The following is a 15,010-nucleotide window of genomic DNA, read 5'->3' on the forward strand; positions in this document are numbered from 1 at the left end:
CCCCTCACAGTGAGAAGGCTCTGGTTTGACTCTGGCTTGATCCTTTCTGTGTGGAATTAGTGTGTTCTCCCTGTGCATGTGTGGTTTTCTACCAGCTCCAACAGTCCAACAATGTATTATTTCATCACTCCAAATTGCCAAACAGTAGCTGGTTGGCTCCAGCAGCTGAATGACTCTAAAGAGGATAAAGTGAGTTCTCAAAGGATCTAGAGAAAACCAGAGCATCAGGTCACATGATTTGATTAAAGTTTGAAAATGAGAAGTATTTGCTCTTTTTATACCAGAATGTATTTGTAGGATCAATGTTAACATAAAAACCTCATTTGTTGTCAGAAGAGAGAATTGCTTATTCATCCATGACTGTGGTGATGGACACGGATCTTTTTGGATTCTAGGATCTTGTCCGAGGATCTGCTGTAGTTCCATGTTAAGCCTTATAGGACAACAACAACTCTTCCAAAAACTATCACGCGTTCAAAACGTATGATTCTTGAAGCAAAAAAAAAAAAAGGTGTAGAGAACATCTAACCACCAAAGCAGCTACAGCGGAGTTCCTGTTGAGCTGTAGTGACTGATCAGATCTTTTAGGTTCTGCCACGATGAACATCAAACTCTGCTGCTGCCTGATGGCCTTTACTCTCATTTCTTATGTTGCTGCTGGTGAGAAACTTTAAAATTCTCTCTTATACGTGAATCATTTTCACCTTTTAAGTTTTGCGATTCTTCAAGAACTCTAAATTCTCTCATAAATACAATTTAAAAACATTCGGAGATAATTTTAAACCCCTATGAACAGTCAAATGTTCTGGATTTTCTTATTTTCAAAGAATGTTTTAATCTGCTCGCCATTTATGAAAGTTTCCACATTTGTGTTTTACTATTATGAACATGATACTAAAATGAAGCAGAAAAATTCAACATGAGTTTCTAATGTTTAAATTTGAATGCTGAGTTCCTGTTCTTAATGTAGAAACTGTTAGTTCAAAAAACTGCTTGTTAATGTGTTGAGTCGAAGAATAAAATCGAACTTCCTCTTTCTAACATTTAAAAATGATTGTAAATGTTGTATGATTGTAACATTTTTACCAGATTTTAACTTTTACAGGAGAAAAAAGAATTTAAAATTGGAAATATTTTAGTATTTGAGTGAAAGTGAAATGTTCTTTGATGGTTTGGAATTTTAAATGTGAAATCATATCTTGTTATACAGTTTTTGTCTGAAAGATTGAACTGTATCAAGAAGTTCTGAATTTTTTTTTTGTTTTTGTTTCCAGATGTCGACCACATAGTGGCGAATGAAACACGGCTTGTCGTTCTGCCATGTCACCAATCAGTAAAAGGTGATGTGACATGGAGCAGAGAGAAAGATGGAGAAACCAGTAAAATAATAACAATAAGTGGTGATGAGGAAAAGAAACACACCAAAGATCCACGATATTATTCTCAAGCAGATAAATCACTTGTTATTACTAAGTCAAAGTCCTCCGATTCTGGAAGATACCGCTGCAACAATGAACCAGCTGTTGAACTGACTGTGATCCCATCAGGTAACATGAATTTCTCAGAACTAATTCATTCTGAATCATTTTTAAAGCTGATTCTTTATCTTGAAAAACACACAAGCTTTTATATTTTAAACTCTAACATCATTTTAATTGACAATTGTGTTTTAGACAACCCATGAAGTTTGATGACAACAACAAAATTTTTTTGGTTTTTGATAACAACAGTTAAAAGTTTTTCTTGTGTTTGTTTACGCATATTGTTTTTTTATCTGAAATTCATTGCTAACAGAAAATTCTCAATCATTTGCAGGAACTGAAATAACGACAGTTACAGAGAGAAAAAATGTCACTCTGAAGTGTCCTGATGAAGATGATTCAAAGTGGAGTAGACTGTTTGGAGAAATACCACAGCGAAGAATTCAGATGAAGGACCAAAAACTGATTATAAAAGACACCAAACAGGAAGACACTGGATTGTACTTCTGTGGAGGAAAACCAGCTGCTTTTCTGAATGTGACCAGGAGGAGATCTACTCCAGGTGAGAACAGTAGAGATATGTCATTTTCTTATGTTAAAAAAAGAAAGGAAATGATATATTTTATATCACTTCTACTGAAAGTAGTGGCTGATACATAGCAGGACAACATGGAACATCCATCCAACAAATGCTCCAGGGATCACCGAGAGAATGGGCGGAGTCACAGCCAGCCCACACAGAAACCAGAGAAAGGAAAATGATCAATATTAACATAAAACCAAACCAGGAAATCATCATATCTGCATCTAATCCATACCGCCGTTTATTCCATTAAGGTCTCCCTATAGCAATTAAGAAAATAAAAACATTTCTAGTACTGTTTTAATTATGGTTATTAGGTTTTTAACCAAAATCCCACAACATAAATGACCTAAAAAGACATTTCTGAAGCCTCGGTTTCCAAAATCTCCTCTGACCCCACAAACAATGAATATTTAAAATAAATAAAAAACAAACTTGTAAAATAAACTTAAGATGAGCAATTCCTTATTTTCTACCATAATTTGCAAATAAATAATGATTTAAAAACCAAAAAATGTGATTTTTCTGGATTTTTGGTCTCATTTTGTCTCTCATATAGATGAGATGTACCTATGGTGAAAATTACAGGCCGATGTCATCTTTTTGAAAGGGAGAACTTGACCAACTGGTGGCTGACTAAATGCTTTTATGCCCAACAGAGCAGCAGGAGTAGTTCTTAGTGTCATGGAGCAACCTGCTGCAACCTGCTGCTACCATCTCCAGCCACCAGAGGGAGCGCTCACCACCTACCACCACCTGGACTCACCAGCTCAGCTGTTCCCCATCACCTCATCACCTCCTCAGCATTTAGTCTGGCTCCACACTCCACTCCCCGCGAAGCTTTACATGTGCCTCTCTGCCTGCATCGCTGAGCGTTCTCCTCCTGTTCTCACCTTCTGTTTTCCTCTAACCCTGCCTCGCCTGGCCCCTGCCCTCACCCTCGCCTGGATTCTGACCACTCTGGATTTCCTGTCTGTCCCAACTCTAGCTTTGTGGACTTTAACCTGTGCATCACGCCCATTGCCCTGTCTTCACCAAATAAACCTGCTGCACTTGGATCCAACCGTCTGCCTGTTTCGTGACACTTAGGCTCCTCTTAATGCTTAGAAAAGTCCTCCACAGCAAGATATGTCAATGAAAACCTCAAGCTTGTTTCTCACACTGTGATTTTATTTAGTATTATTCTATTTCTCAATAAGGCATTAATGCTTGTGTCTCTGCTTTGTTGTGGCTTTGTACACATATTAAACTCACCAATAAAATCAACAACCATATTCAGCTTTAAATGTGTCTGTCTGGTGTAAGAGTGTCACACGACGCTGCACGAGTCGTGTATGTTTCTACTCCTGAGAGGTTTTATATTTATTGTGGTTGTATTTTTGTGTGAAGGATTAAGTTTTGTTATCTCTATTGCATGCAATGCATCAGCAACAACAAGTAAAACCAGCTCAACAACACCAACTACATCGACGACGACAACTCGCAAAACAAGGCCAACAACCACAACAACAACAACCAGCACAATAAAGGCAGCATCATCCAGCACAAGTATGACAACACAATAGCCAATAGAATGAAAATGTGTTTACATGTTTTAATATTATCTGCTTTATTCTATTTCTTAGATAGCGGTATCTTTCTCTCTTTGCTGATAAGATCAGCTATTTTTGTTCTCCTGACCATCTTCATCGTCGTCCTTTTCTTTGCATGGAGAAAATGCGGACTTAAAAGAAGAGGTAAAGTCTGCATAACTGCTCAATTATTTCTAGAAGTTTTTGAATCTTTCTGCAACAAATTCATCTTGATGTTTCTGTTGATGTCAGATACAGGTTCTGATTTAGAAGATAAGAAATACCATTAGTTAGAAAATATCTTCAAGAATAGAAAGGTAATTTGTCCTTTATAAACTTTATGGCTTATTTTTGTTCCTACAGATAAAAAAAAGTCTGATCTGAGACATCAAATGGAGAATTACACCAATCTAGAAATGGTAACAAATGGTAAGATAAATATGACTATAAACAAGTTTCATAGGAGTTTGAAATACATAGAAATGTTAGGATTTGGTTAAACATCAGTGTACTATTTTATTTCCACAAAGAATTGAGAAGAAGTTAAATATGTTTAATAAGAAAACATAAACGTCTATTTGATGGATTCTTTATCTAGTATTTCTGGTAGAACATTCTTGAAGAGGTTATAACCCATGATACCCCAAACATATTTTCAGATATTTCTAATAACTATTAATTCAAATGTTTATCTGATGTATTGATCATATTTCTTCCTCTTTTCCAGCAGGTGTACAAAACTTAACCGGAGCATCTACTGTCTATGAAACCATACCATCTTCCAATGAATAACAGCTTATTTATTCATTTGTTTTAAAGAAATAGAAATAAAAATCATCCCTTCACCTTTTATGATTTTGGTGAATATACTAAGAGTTAAAAGTCAATAAATATATTGTTTTTTTTCCATATTTGTGATTTTAATGTCAGTCATTCATGTTTAATCCGGGTAAAAATATATATAGTTTATTTATATTATTCAATGTACTCTGTTATGTGTTTATTATTCATTTTTATGAGTACAAAGATGAAATAAAAATGATTGCTTTTCCTGTGATACCACAAATATCCAGTAGAGGGCAGCAACATTCATCTACTGCAGCTAGAGAGGAACAGTTTTGGCACAATAAATATAAATTGATTTTTATTATACTTTAAATGTGTTTTTTGACTAACATAAAGCCAAAGTCAAAACAAAGAACCAACTGTGAAATGTTTTAATCGTCGCTCCTGCACCTCTCCATGAATCTGTAATAGTTGTGATCCATGATCATTCATGTCCTCAAACACATCCACAGCTGGATATTGACTTTAGTGTCCAGTTCCCAACAATAAAAGCTGAATCACTCACTGAAATCTGCTTCTTTTCTTAAAATGTAGAAATATAAAATGACGAGCTTTTCTTTGATCTGAGCTCGGGTTGGTTATTTTCAGGAAGGAAGTTTGGAGGAGTGAAGACTGAACTCACTTCTTTTAAGAGCTGGTTGTGGGCGGGGCTACATGGTGGCATAGCACCCTCCCCTTACAGTGAGAAGGTTCGACTCCTGGCTTGCTCCTTTCTGTGTGGAATTAGTGTGTTCTCCCTGTACATGTGTGGGTTTCTCCTCCAAATTGCCCCTATAGGTGTTCATGGGAATAAGAGGGTGTGGCCCAGCGATGGATTAATGACAGTTCAGGGTGGACCCAACAGTAGCTGGGTTGTCTAAAGAGGATGAAGTGAGTCCTCAAAGGATCTAGAGAAATCCAGAGCATCAGGTCACATGATTTGATTTGGTTAAAGTTTGAAAATGAGAAATATTTGCTCTTTTTATACCAGAATATATTTTTAGGATCAATGTTAACATAAAAACCTCATTTGTTGTCAAAAGAGAGAATTACTCTCTTACATTACAGCTCTTCCAAAAACTATAACGTGTTAAAAGAGATCAGATCACAGAACAGTGTATGATTCTTGAAGCAAACAAAAAAAAATAATTGTGTAGAGAACGTCTAACCACCAAAACACGTGTGAGAGCAGCTACAGCGGAGTTCCTGTTGAGCTGTGGTGACTGATCAGATCTTTTAGGTTCTCTCACGATGAACATCAAACTCTGCTGCTGCCTGATGGCCTTTACTCTCATTTCTGATGTTGCTGCTGGTGAGAAACTTTAAAATTCTCTCTTATACGTGAATCCTTTTTCAACTTTTAAGTTTTGCGATTCTTCAAGAACTCTAAATTCTCTCATAAATATAATTTTAAAACATTCAGTGAAGACTTTAAGCCCTTCTGAACAGTTAAGTGTTCTGGATTTTATTATTTTTAAAAACGTACAATTTATGAAAGTTTCCACGTTTGTGTTTTACTATTATGAACATGATACTAAACTGAAGCAGAAAAAATCAACATGAGTTTCTAATGTTTAAATATGAATGCTGAGTTCCTGTTCTTATTGTAGAAACTGTTAGTTCAGTCTAGGAATAAAATCGAACTTCCTCTTTGTAACATTTAAAAATGACTGTATATGTGGTATGTTTGTAACATTTTTACCAGATTTTAACTTTTTCAGGGGAAAAAATAAATTAAAATTGGGAATATTTTAGTATTTGAGTGAAAGTGAAATGTTCTTTGATGGTTTGGAATTTTAAATGTGAAATTTTATCTTGTTATACAGTTTTTGTCTGAAAGATTGAACTGTATCAAGAAGTTCTGAGTTTTTTTTTTTTTTTTTTCAGATGTCGACCAATTAGTGGTGAATGAAACTCGGCAGATTCGTCTGCGTTGTCACCAGTCAGGAAAAGGTGATGTGACATGGAGCAGAGAGAAAGATGGAGAAACCAGTAAAATAATAACAATAAGTGGTGATGAGGAAAAGAAACACATTGATGATCCACGATATCATTCTCAAGCAGATAAATCACTTGTTATTACTAAGCTAAAGTCCTCCGATTCTGGAAGATACCGCTGCAACAATGAACCAGCTGTTGAACTGACTGTGATCCCATCAGGTAACATAAATTTACTAAAACTAATTCATTCTGAATCATTTTTAAAGCTGTTTTTTATCCTTAACACCGTCTTAATAGACAACTGGGTTTTAAACAACTCATCAAGTTTGACAACAACAATAACATTTTGGTTCCTGATAATAATAGTTAGTTTTTCTTGTTTGTTTATGCAAATAAAGATTATAAAATGATCCATATTTTATCGCTAACAGAAAATCATCAATCATTTGCAGGAACTGAAATAAAGACAGTTAGAGAGAGAAAAAGTGTCACTCTGAAGTGTCCTGATGAAGATGACGATGATTTAAAGTGGAGCAGACTGTTTGGAGAAATACGACAGCGAAGGATTCAGATGAAGGGCAAAAAACTGATTATAAAAGACACCAAACAGGAAGACACTGGATTGTACTTCTGTGGAGGAAAACCAGCTGCTTTTCTGAATGTGACCAGGAGGAGATCTACTCCAGGTGAGAAATGTAGAGATAATATTTAATTTTCTTATATTGGTAAAAGAAAGGAAATAAGATATATTTATATCACTTCTACTGAAAGGTTTGGAGGGAAAAAAACAGAATCTAGTGGATTTTATCTTATTTTTAGACACATGAAAATGAATTCATCCAAAACTTTAGAACTTTGGGGCAACTGTAAACCAACTGCACCAAAAACAACCTCTGCACCCCCCCCCCCCTCCCCATTTCACATGAACTCATATAAAGATTATTTAAATAGACAAGAAAGGCGGAACTTTGATTATAGGATAAATAATCTATCTGACTTTCCGGGGGGGGGGGGCAGATTTAACACCCATTTAGTAGCTTTATGATGCGTGCCAACGTAGAGGTCAAAACTTCAGTCTTGTTCCTCTTCCTCCTCCTTTTTTATTTTTGAACATGTGTCATCAACAAGGAAGTTGGTCTTTTCCATCATAGCGCCCATTGCTCTAGCTTTCCTGTTCCTCTTTTAACATCGCTCTTCTCATTCTGACAGATATGAATTTAGACCTTAAAGGGTAACCAACTTCTAAACTAACTTTTTTTGGGCTGTTGACATCTATAAATGGGGCTTTAAAAGTGCTACCTGTTTGACATGCCAAATTTTTGACAAATTGAAATAAAACTGTTTAATTCTTCAAAATATGGTCAAAAATCGCCTGTGTGCTGCCCCCTACAGGTTGAATCGAGGTAATACAGTTGCACCCAGCTCCACCCCTCTCACTGGATTTTCAAATTTCTCCAGTGGGTGGAGTCAGTCTCCAACTTCCTGGTTTGGTGACCCTTTAATATTGAAATATTGGAATTCAGTTTAAGATTTTTTTGTTTCTTCCATTCCTAAGACATTCCTCCTTTTGTTCTGACAAACTGTTACAAGCTGCAAGCTGTTTGGAGATCGGTGCTTTAAAAATAACAAATTCCATTCACCCATGCACACACACAATCACTAACCAGTCGGAGAAGTGTGGGGGCCCTTTGTCACACTTTGTCACATAGACAGGCGAGACAGAACCTTTTCCTGTGACCTTTAACCAGAACCACTGAACCACAAAGGCAGAGCATTGACCTCCATAGGAATCACTTACAAAGCAGAAGTGAAAACTTTAAATGAGTTTGTCAAAATGGTTATTGGTGATCTGTGGAAGCTTTCTGTTCTGATGGTAAAGACTTTTGAAGCTTCTAGTTAGAAATATAGTGGAGCAAAGAAGTATTTAGTCAGCCATCAATTGTGCAAGTTCTCACTCTTAGAAAGATGAGAGGCTGGTAACTTTTATCATAGGTATACCTCGACTATAAGAGACAAAATGAGAAAAAAAAATCTAGAAAATAATTTTTTTAAAGAATCTAATAGTAAATTATGGTGGAAAATAAGTATTTGGTCAATGAAAAAAGTTCATCTTAATACTTTGTTATGTACTCTTTTTCTGTAAGTCTTCACAAATAGTAGCTGGTATTTTGGTCCATTCCTCCATGCAGATCTCCTCTAGAGCAGTGATGTTTTGGGGCTGTCGCTGACTGAGTTTCAACTCCCGCCAAAGGTTTTTAATGTGATCTGGAGACTGGTTGGTCCACTCCAGGACGTTGAAATACTTCTTACGAAGCCACTCTTTCGTTACCTGATCAGTGTGTTTGGGATCATGCTGACAGATCCAACCATGTTTCAACTTCTATGCTGATAAGAAGGTTTTCACTCAAAATCTGACCAGAAATGATCCCATTCATTCTTTCCTTTACAGCGATCAATCGTTCTGGTTTATTTGCTGAAAACCATGATGCTTCCACCCCCACGCTTTACAGTAGGTATGGTGTTCTTTGGATGCAACTCTGCATTCTGTCTCCTCCGAACGATAGAGTTCTTACCAGGAGGTTCTATTTTGGTTTCATCTGACCATAGGATATCCTGTTAATCCTCTTCTGGATCATCTAGCAAACTTTAGACGGGCCTCCACATGTACTGGCTTTAGCAGGAGGACACGTCTGAAACTTTGGGGTTTGTAGTGTGTTACTGATGGTAGCCTTTGTCACTTTGGTCCCAGCTCTCTGTAGGTCATTCACTAGGTAACTCCATGTGGTTTTGGGATTTTTGCTCACCGTTCTTGTGATAATTTTGACCCCTCAGATTGAGATCTTGCGAGCAGCCTGAGATGGAGGGAGATTTTCAGTGGTCTTGTTTGTCTTCCATTTCCTAATAATTGGTTTCTTCACACCAAACTGCTTATATTGTGATTCAGTCTTGTTTCTGGTGTCCTTAGACAGCTCTTTGGTGGAGTTTGGAGTGTGACTGGTTGAGGTTGTGGACAGGTGTCTTTTGTATAGATAACAAGTTCAAACAGGTGCCATTAATACAGCTAACAAGTGGAGGACAGAGGATCCTCTTACAGAAGAAGTTACAGGTCAAGAAATCTTGCTTGTTTGTAGGTGACCAATTCCTTATTTTCTACCATAATTTGCAAATAAATAATGATTTAAAAATCAAAAGATGTGATTTTTCTGGATTTTTTGGTCTCATTTTGTCTCTCATATAGATGAGATGTACCTATGGTGAAAATTACAGGCCGATGTCATCTTTTTGAAAGGGAGAACTTGACCAACTGGTGGCTGACTAAATGCTTTTATGCCCAACAGAGCAGCAGGAGTAGTTCTTAGTCTTCTCTAAATGCTTAGAAAAGTCCCCACAGCAAGATATGTCAATGAAAACCTCAAGCTTGTTTCTCACACTGTGATTATATTTAGTATTATTCTATTTCTCAACAAGGCATTGATGCTTGTGTCTCTGCTTTGTTGTAGCTTTGTACACATATTAAACCCAGCAATGAAATCAACAACCATATTCAGCTTTAAATGTGTCTGTCTGGTGTAAGAGTGTCACATGACGCTGCACGACTCATATATGTTTCTTCTCCTGAGAGGTTTTATATTTATTGTGGTTGTATTTTTGTGTGAAGGATTGAGTTTTGTTATCTCAAGATGTGTTTTTTCTCCATTGCATTCAATGCATCAGCACCAACAAGGAAAACCAGGCCAACAACACCAACAACAACGACGAGGAGAACTCGCAAAGCAAGCACAACAACGCCAACAACAAAAACCAGCACAGCAGGGTCAACTACAAGAACAAGGACAGCCAACAAAACAATTCCAACAACAGCAACAATGAGCACAACAAGGCCAACAACAACAACAATGAGCACAACAAGGCCAACAACAACAACAATGAGCACAACGAGGCCAACAACAATCAGCGCAACACCAACACCAACAACAACAACGACAACTACAGTCAGCACAAGGGCAAGAACAACCAGCAGAACGTCAACCTCAAAAGGTACAACACCAACCACAACTAGCACAACTAAAACAGCAGCAACATCTACTCTAAAGCCATGTCCGCAAAACCAAAGATGACACTTTTTCAACCTAAGCAAATGATAATGTAGTTATTTCTTATGATTTACAGTTTATTTGTAATTTCTAATTTCCACTTGAGCAATGACCCACTCAGATGCATTGATGTCTGTAAAAAAAAACTAGGCATAAAGCAATGAAAAAAACGTAAACTGCTCCTTCCAATGAACCTAAATGCTTTGTTTTCCAGAGCATTGTGTTCATTTTCTGTTCTTTTCATGTTTCACAGAATTCAAATTACTTCATTGGCTAATTCCAGTGAGTGCACTGATCTTCCTCATCATCATCACTGCCTGCGTTACCTGGAGACTAAAACGTAAAAAACAAGGTAAATAAAGTTGAAACGTCATTGTAATTATCAGAGTTCATACCTGCACTCAGAGTTGACTGACTCAGAGTTCGCAAACTCAGAGTTATCAGTTTCAGAACAACTGAAAAAAGCTGATTCAATCATCTCTGAATTGTTGGACTCAGAATCAGGTACGAGATTCTCGACCATAAAAAGCCCTGAACAATGGAGCAAATATATTGCGATTCACCATGGCAACGGGAACAAACACCAATAAGGCTTCATACTTCACTGCGACAGAAATTGATGAGCTCCTACAAGTATATGGCGAATACGAACACATTTTCAGTAAAAAGAGCAACACAGCTGCAGCGGCAAAACAGAGAGAGTTAGTGAGGGAGAAAATAGCTGCCAAATTTACTGCGCACGTCTCCATTTGAATCATGTTAATCCAGGAATTTTCCTTAAGTCGGGTTTTACTAACTCAGAGTTTCAGTAAAATCTGTTTGTTGAAATGGGCCCCTGTGGAACAAATTTTTATTTGACCGTCCTCCAAATATCGCAAACAATAAAGTTGATGTATGTAATATTTTCTGATGCAAAAAAAAAATTGTGGTACTATTTTGATGAAGCAGGTCATAGAATACTTTTGTCTTTATCATTGGACTGAAAATATGTTTTGATATTAATATATGTTCACAGAAGCAGGTCCAGAATGTCACGTCTATGATGAAATAACAAACGGATCAAGACTTCAGCCCAATAGTGGTGAGAAAATGACTTCCTTCCTAAAGAATGACAATGAAATATTTTTTTTTTTATTGAATGATTTCCCAATTTTTAGTGTTTATCTGTGATCATTATAAAGTAGAGAAAATGTATCACAAACAGAATGACAGCTGGTTCCACTTCCAGCAAGTTTATTAGTTCAGACGATTATGATGTCCAGGTGAAGGTTGGGGCAAGCGGGAGGCAATCAGAGATGAAGCAGGGTCAGAAAACAGAGGATAAAGTCCAGATAAAAACGCTCAGTAATGCAGGGTGGTACAAACAATACTTTACACCAGGGGTGTCAAACTCAATTGTACATTGGGCCAAAATACAAAACACACCTTAGGTCGCGGGCCGAACAGAGTAAGCATTTATTGAACACTAAAATTAATTTTTTAAAACTTTAAAACCATAGCTTTATAACATAATTATGAACTATATATATATATATATAACATTACCTGCGATAATACTAGTGTGAAGGACTTTGATGTTAAATCAATGCCATATATCAATGGTAAATTTATAAATGTTACATGCTAAAATTGCTCAATTATTGTTTTAACAGATCAAACTAAAAGTGATGTCACCTACTCACTTATCACTGGTATTCCCAAGACTTCAAGTAAACCTGGTAAGTCTGCGGTGACTTGCAGTCAAAAAATCAACTTGGGAAACCTTTTCTTCTTTTAAAACTCAGCATTACCGAGAATTAGCTATGAGATATGTTTAAATGCTTACTTTGTTACACAGATTCTCCATATTCCTTGATTGGCCATAGTCCTTGTTCTGGAAATATTCGAGGTTTGTTGATTCTTTTTAAACTATTATTATTTTCCAATTTTGTCTTTAAAAAAAAACTCTAAATGTTTAACTTTAATTGTCTTCTATTCTTAGATTCTCCATATAGTTTAATTGGTCCAAGTCATTGTTCTGGAAATAATCAAGGTTTGTTTTTGTTTCTTGTTTTGATTAACGCTTGATCTGTTATTATATTAAAAAAAAACTGTCTAAATAATCAACTTAACCATTTTTTTTCCAGAGTCTCCATATTCTTTGATCGGTCCCAGTCCTTGTTCTGGAAATGATCGAGGTATTTAATTTATCAGACAATTTGGAACTAGCTGTAATTTTCAAGACATCTGCTATAATAATATATACATAATATTTGTTATATTATCATAAATATTCAGACTTGAAATTAAGTTTTTCAATAGTGGAATAAAAGATAGCAATATCCACCAAATCAAACACAAAAAAATAAATTTAACTAGTTTTTCTTGATCCACAGGTTCATCTTTACCAGCCAACGGGACTTACTTTCTGTTGGAGAAACCCAAAGCACCAACAAACTCCGACGAGCAGCTGGAAACGTCTTTAGCACAGAAAACTGAGCTGTCATAAATTGATGTTTGAATTGGTGGATTCCAGCACCTCCCTGTCTGTCTGTCTGTCGTTCATGGAGCTTAAAATTGGAAAGTATTCAAGCAAAAGTGGCAATGTTTACATGCAAAACTGATATTGATGAATGTCATTATTGTAAATTTGTAAATAAAGGTTTTTGAAATACATCAAGAATTGAGAATTCCAGGTTGGTTATTTTTCTGACATAACCATAGCAGTATGTTTCTTAAACCTATCTTGTCAGACAAAAAAAATCCAAAAAAGAGACTTCTAGATCAGGTGAGATAGTAAAAACTATTAGAATCATTTTTCTTTAATTAACAAAGGTGAGACATTTTTATTTTAATTGCACAAACATTTTTTGTTTAATTTTATTTAACTCTATTCTGATCTTTGATCTACAAGAACTGTCAGGACATCGTTTCCCATAATGCATTGTTTTGCAGTGCAAAATTTCCGGCTGCTCTCGCCTATAGGCGGGCGCCTTGCACCCGCCCCTTCTCGCAATATTTTATGATGATATACATGTGACATCAGGGCAGAAACTACCCAACATGCACCAGAATGCAGCTGATCTGTGCAGCACTGCATCCCCCCAGGTAATCTCAAACATACCTAATGGGATGTTTTGGTGAATTGGAAGGGGCTGGTGCTCAGAGAACAGAGTTTTAGAGGATTATCTGGAGATGTGTGAATGGATCAAAATACTATGTAGGGGTTGTTTTATGGAAAGGAATTAACATTATAATACACTTAAAAGCTCAAAAATTTTATTATGTATGATTTAGGCCATTTTATGTGTTTCAGAAAGATGAAACAAACAGAAAAGTTTATTTAAAAAAAAACGAATCCAGAAGGATTCCATTACTGATAGAAAAATAGATTATTTGTTTTAACTTATTTTTAAATTAAATGAAGTAGAATCTTACCTGAGAACCTTTGAAGCAACAGATTTGGCCAAAAAAAATGCCTTTTTTCAGTGTAGCTTCCAGGGTTTGCTTTACATTCAAACTAGGTTTTGTAATTGCAACTGATGTCAGACTTCTATACACACACAAGGAAAGGAACCATTAGACCGTGGCTAAAACTATAAAACCACTTCTCAAATCTGCTTCTTCTTAAAGAAATGAAAATGCAAGAGAAACTGACCAAAAGAAAAGAGCAAGAAGAGGATGTATTCCATTGTAAACGGGGAAACAAATTACACACGAGCAGCAGGTGTGGGAACGTGCTTTTGATATCAAAAGTTCATGACAAGAGAGACAAAAAAAAGGAAATTAAGCAATATATAATTGTTACACCTCATTCAGTCTAAGGGGTAATATAAAGGTAAATTAAAGCAGAAGTGTAGCAAAAACACAAAGAGAATGGCTCCATAAAATATATCGTTTATTTACAAGAAAAACAAGCCAACAATAACTAAATGTGAAGCGAAAGGCTTCAGGGTGAGTGAAGGCCAAAATAACAAATGAGAGACTTTTCTGCAGCCCAGCTCCCTTCTGATGAGCTGGAGGTCCTCATGAGGCTTTTGAAGGCTCCCTCCTTCAGCTTGGACCAATGGGAGCCACACCTGAAAGCAATGAACAAAGAAAGACACAAAGATCCACAAAACACAAAGAAGTCCCACTCCGACAAAAATACACAGAACCAAAAAGAACAAACATAACCAAACACGACCACAGCCGTAGCAATGATCAAAATCTAACTAAATATGAATCAAATTGAATCACTCATTCTGATATTTAAGTCTGATAAATAAGAAGCAGCCCAGCTTTGGTTTCTAATAATAACTATAATACATTTTATTAATATAGCGCTTTAAAAGATACTCAAAGACAATTAAAGTTTTCCCCATTTCATATGACAGCACATAGTCCCAAAAGCATAAATATCCCATAATTACCATCATCTAGTTGCTTAATGGTTACAGTTACTGTAATATGTAGCTTAGTTTATAGTAAGATTGTAAAATATTGTGATTTAAATGTTGTTGCCATAAACATTTCAATCATCAGAACATTGTGGAA

General features: G+C 36.1%; 1 protein-coding gene and 1 long non-coding RNA gene across 2 annotated transcripts; both read left to right on the forward strand.

Annotated features, from left to right (window-relative positions):
* The first annotated feature begins 3,689 nt into the window (after positions 1-3,689).
* Positions 3,690-4,454, forward strand: LOC118599409. Its single transcript, XR_004948743.1, has 3 exons — positions 3,690-3,800; positions 3,999-4,064; positions 4,363-4,454. It is a non-coding gene; the product is annotated as an uncharacterized LOC118599409 (long non-coding RNA).
* Positions 4,455-6,085: 1,631 nt separating this feature from the next.
* LOC112162660 (salivary glue protein Sgs-3) lies at positions 6,086-13,089 on the forward strand. The gene is made up of 10 exons (XM_024298505.2): positions 6,086-6,620; positions 6,854-7,087; positions 10,116-10,439; positions 10,749-10,847; positions 11,511-11,576; positions 12,148-12,213; positions 12,333-12,383; positions 12,477-12,527; positions 12,622-12,672; positions 12,871-13,089. The coding sequence occupies exons 2-10, from the start codon at positions 6,973-6,975 to the stop codon at positions 12,981-12,983; spliced, it is 936 nt and encodes a 311-aa protein (XP_024154273.2). The 5' UTR covers positions 6,086-6,620; positions 6,854-6,972; the 3' UTR covers positions 12,984-13,089.
* The last annotated feature ends 1,921 nt before the right edge of the window (positions 13,090-15,010 follow it).

This window comes from Oryzias melastigma, linkage group LG11, assembly GCF_002922805.2.
Source record: "Oryzias melastigma strain HK-1 linkage group LG11, ASM292280v2, whole genome shotgun sequence".
NCBI lineage: Eukaryota > Metazoa > Chordata > Actinopteri > Beloniformes > Adrianichthyidae > Oryzias > Oryzias melastigma.

Coding starts and splice junctions, on each gene's coding strand:
- LOC112162660 (XM_024298505.2), top strand. CDS start 6,973: ATGAAGGGCAAAAAACTGATTATAAAAGACACCAAACAGGAAGACACT. Junction 10,440..10,748: donor CAGAACGTCAACCTCAAAAG/GTACAACACCAA, acceptor CATGTTTCACAG/AATTCAAATTACTTCATTGG. Junction 12,673..12,870: donor TTGTTCTGGAAATGATCGAG/GTATTTAATTTA, acceptor CTTGATCCACAG/GTTCATCTTTACCAGCCAAC.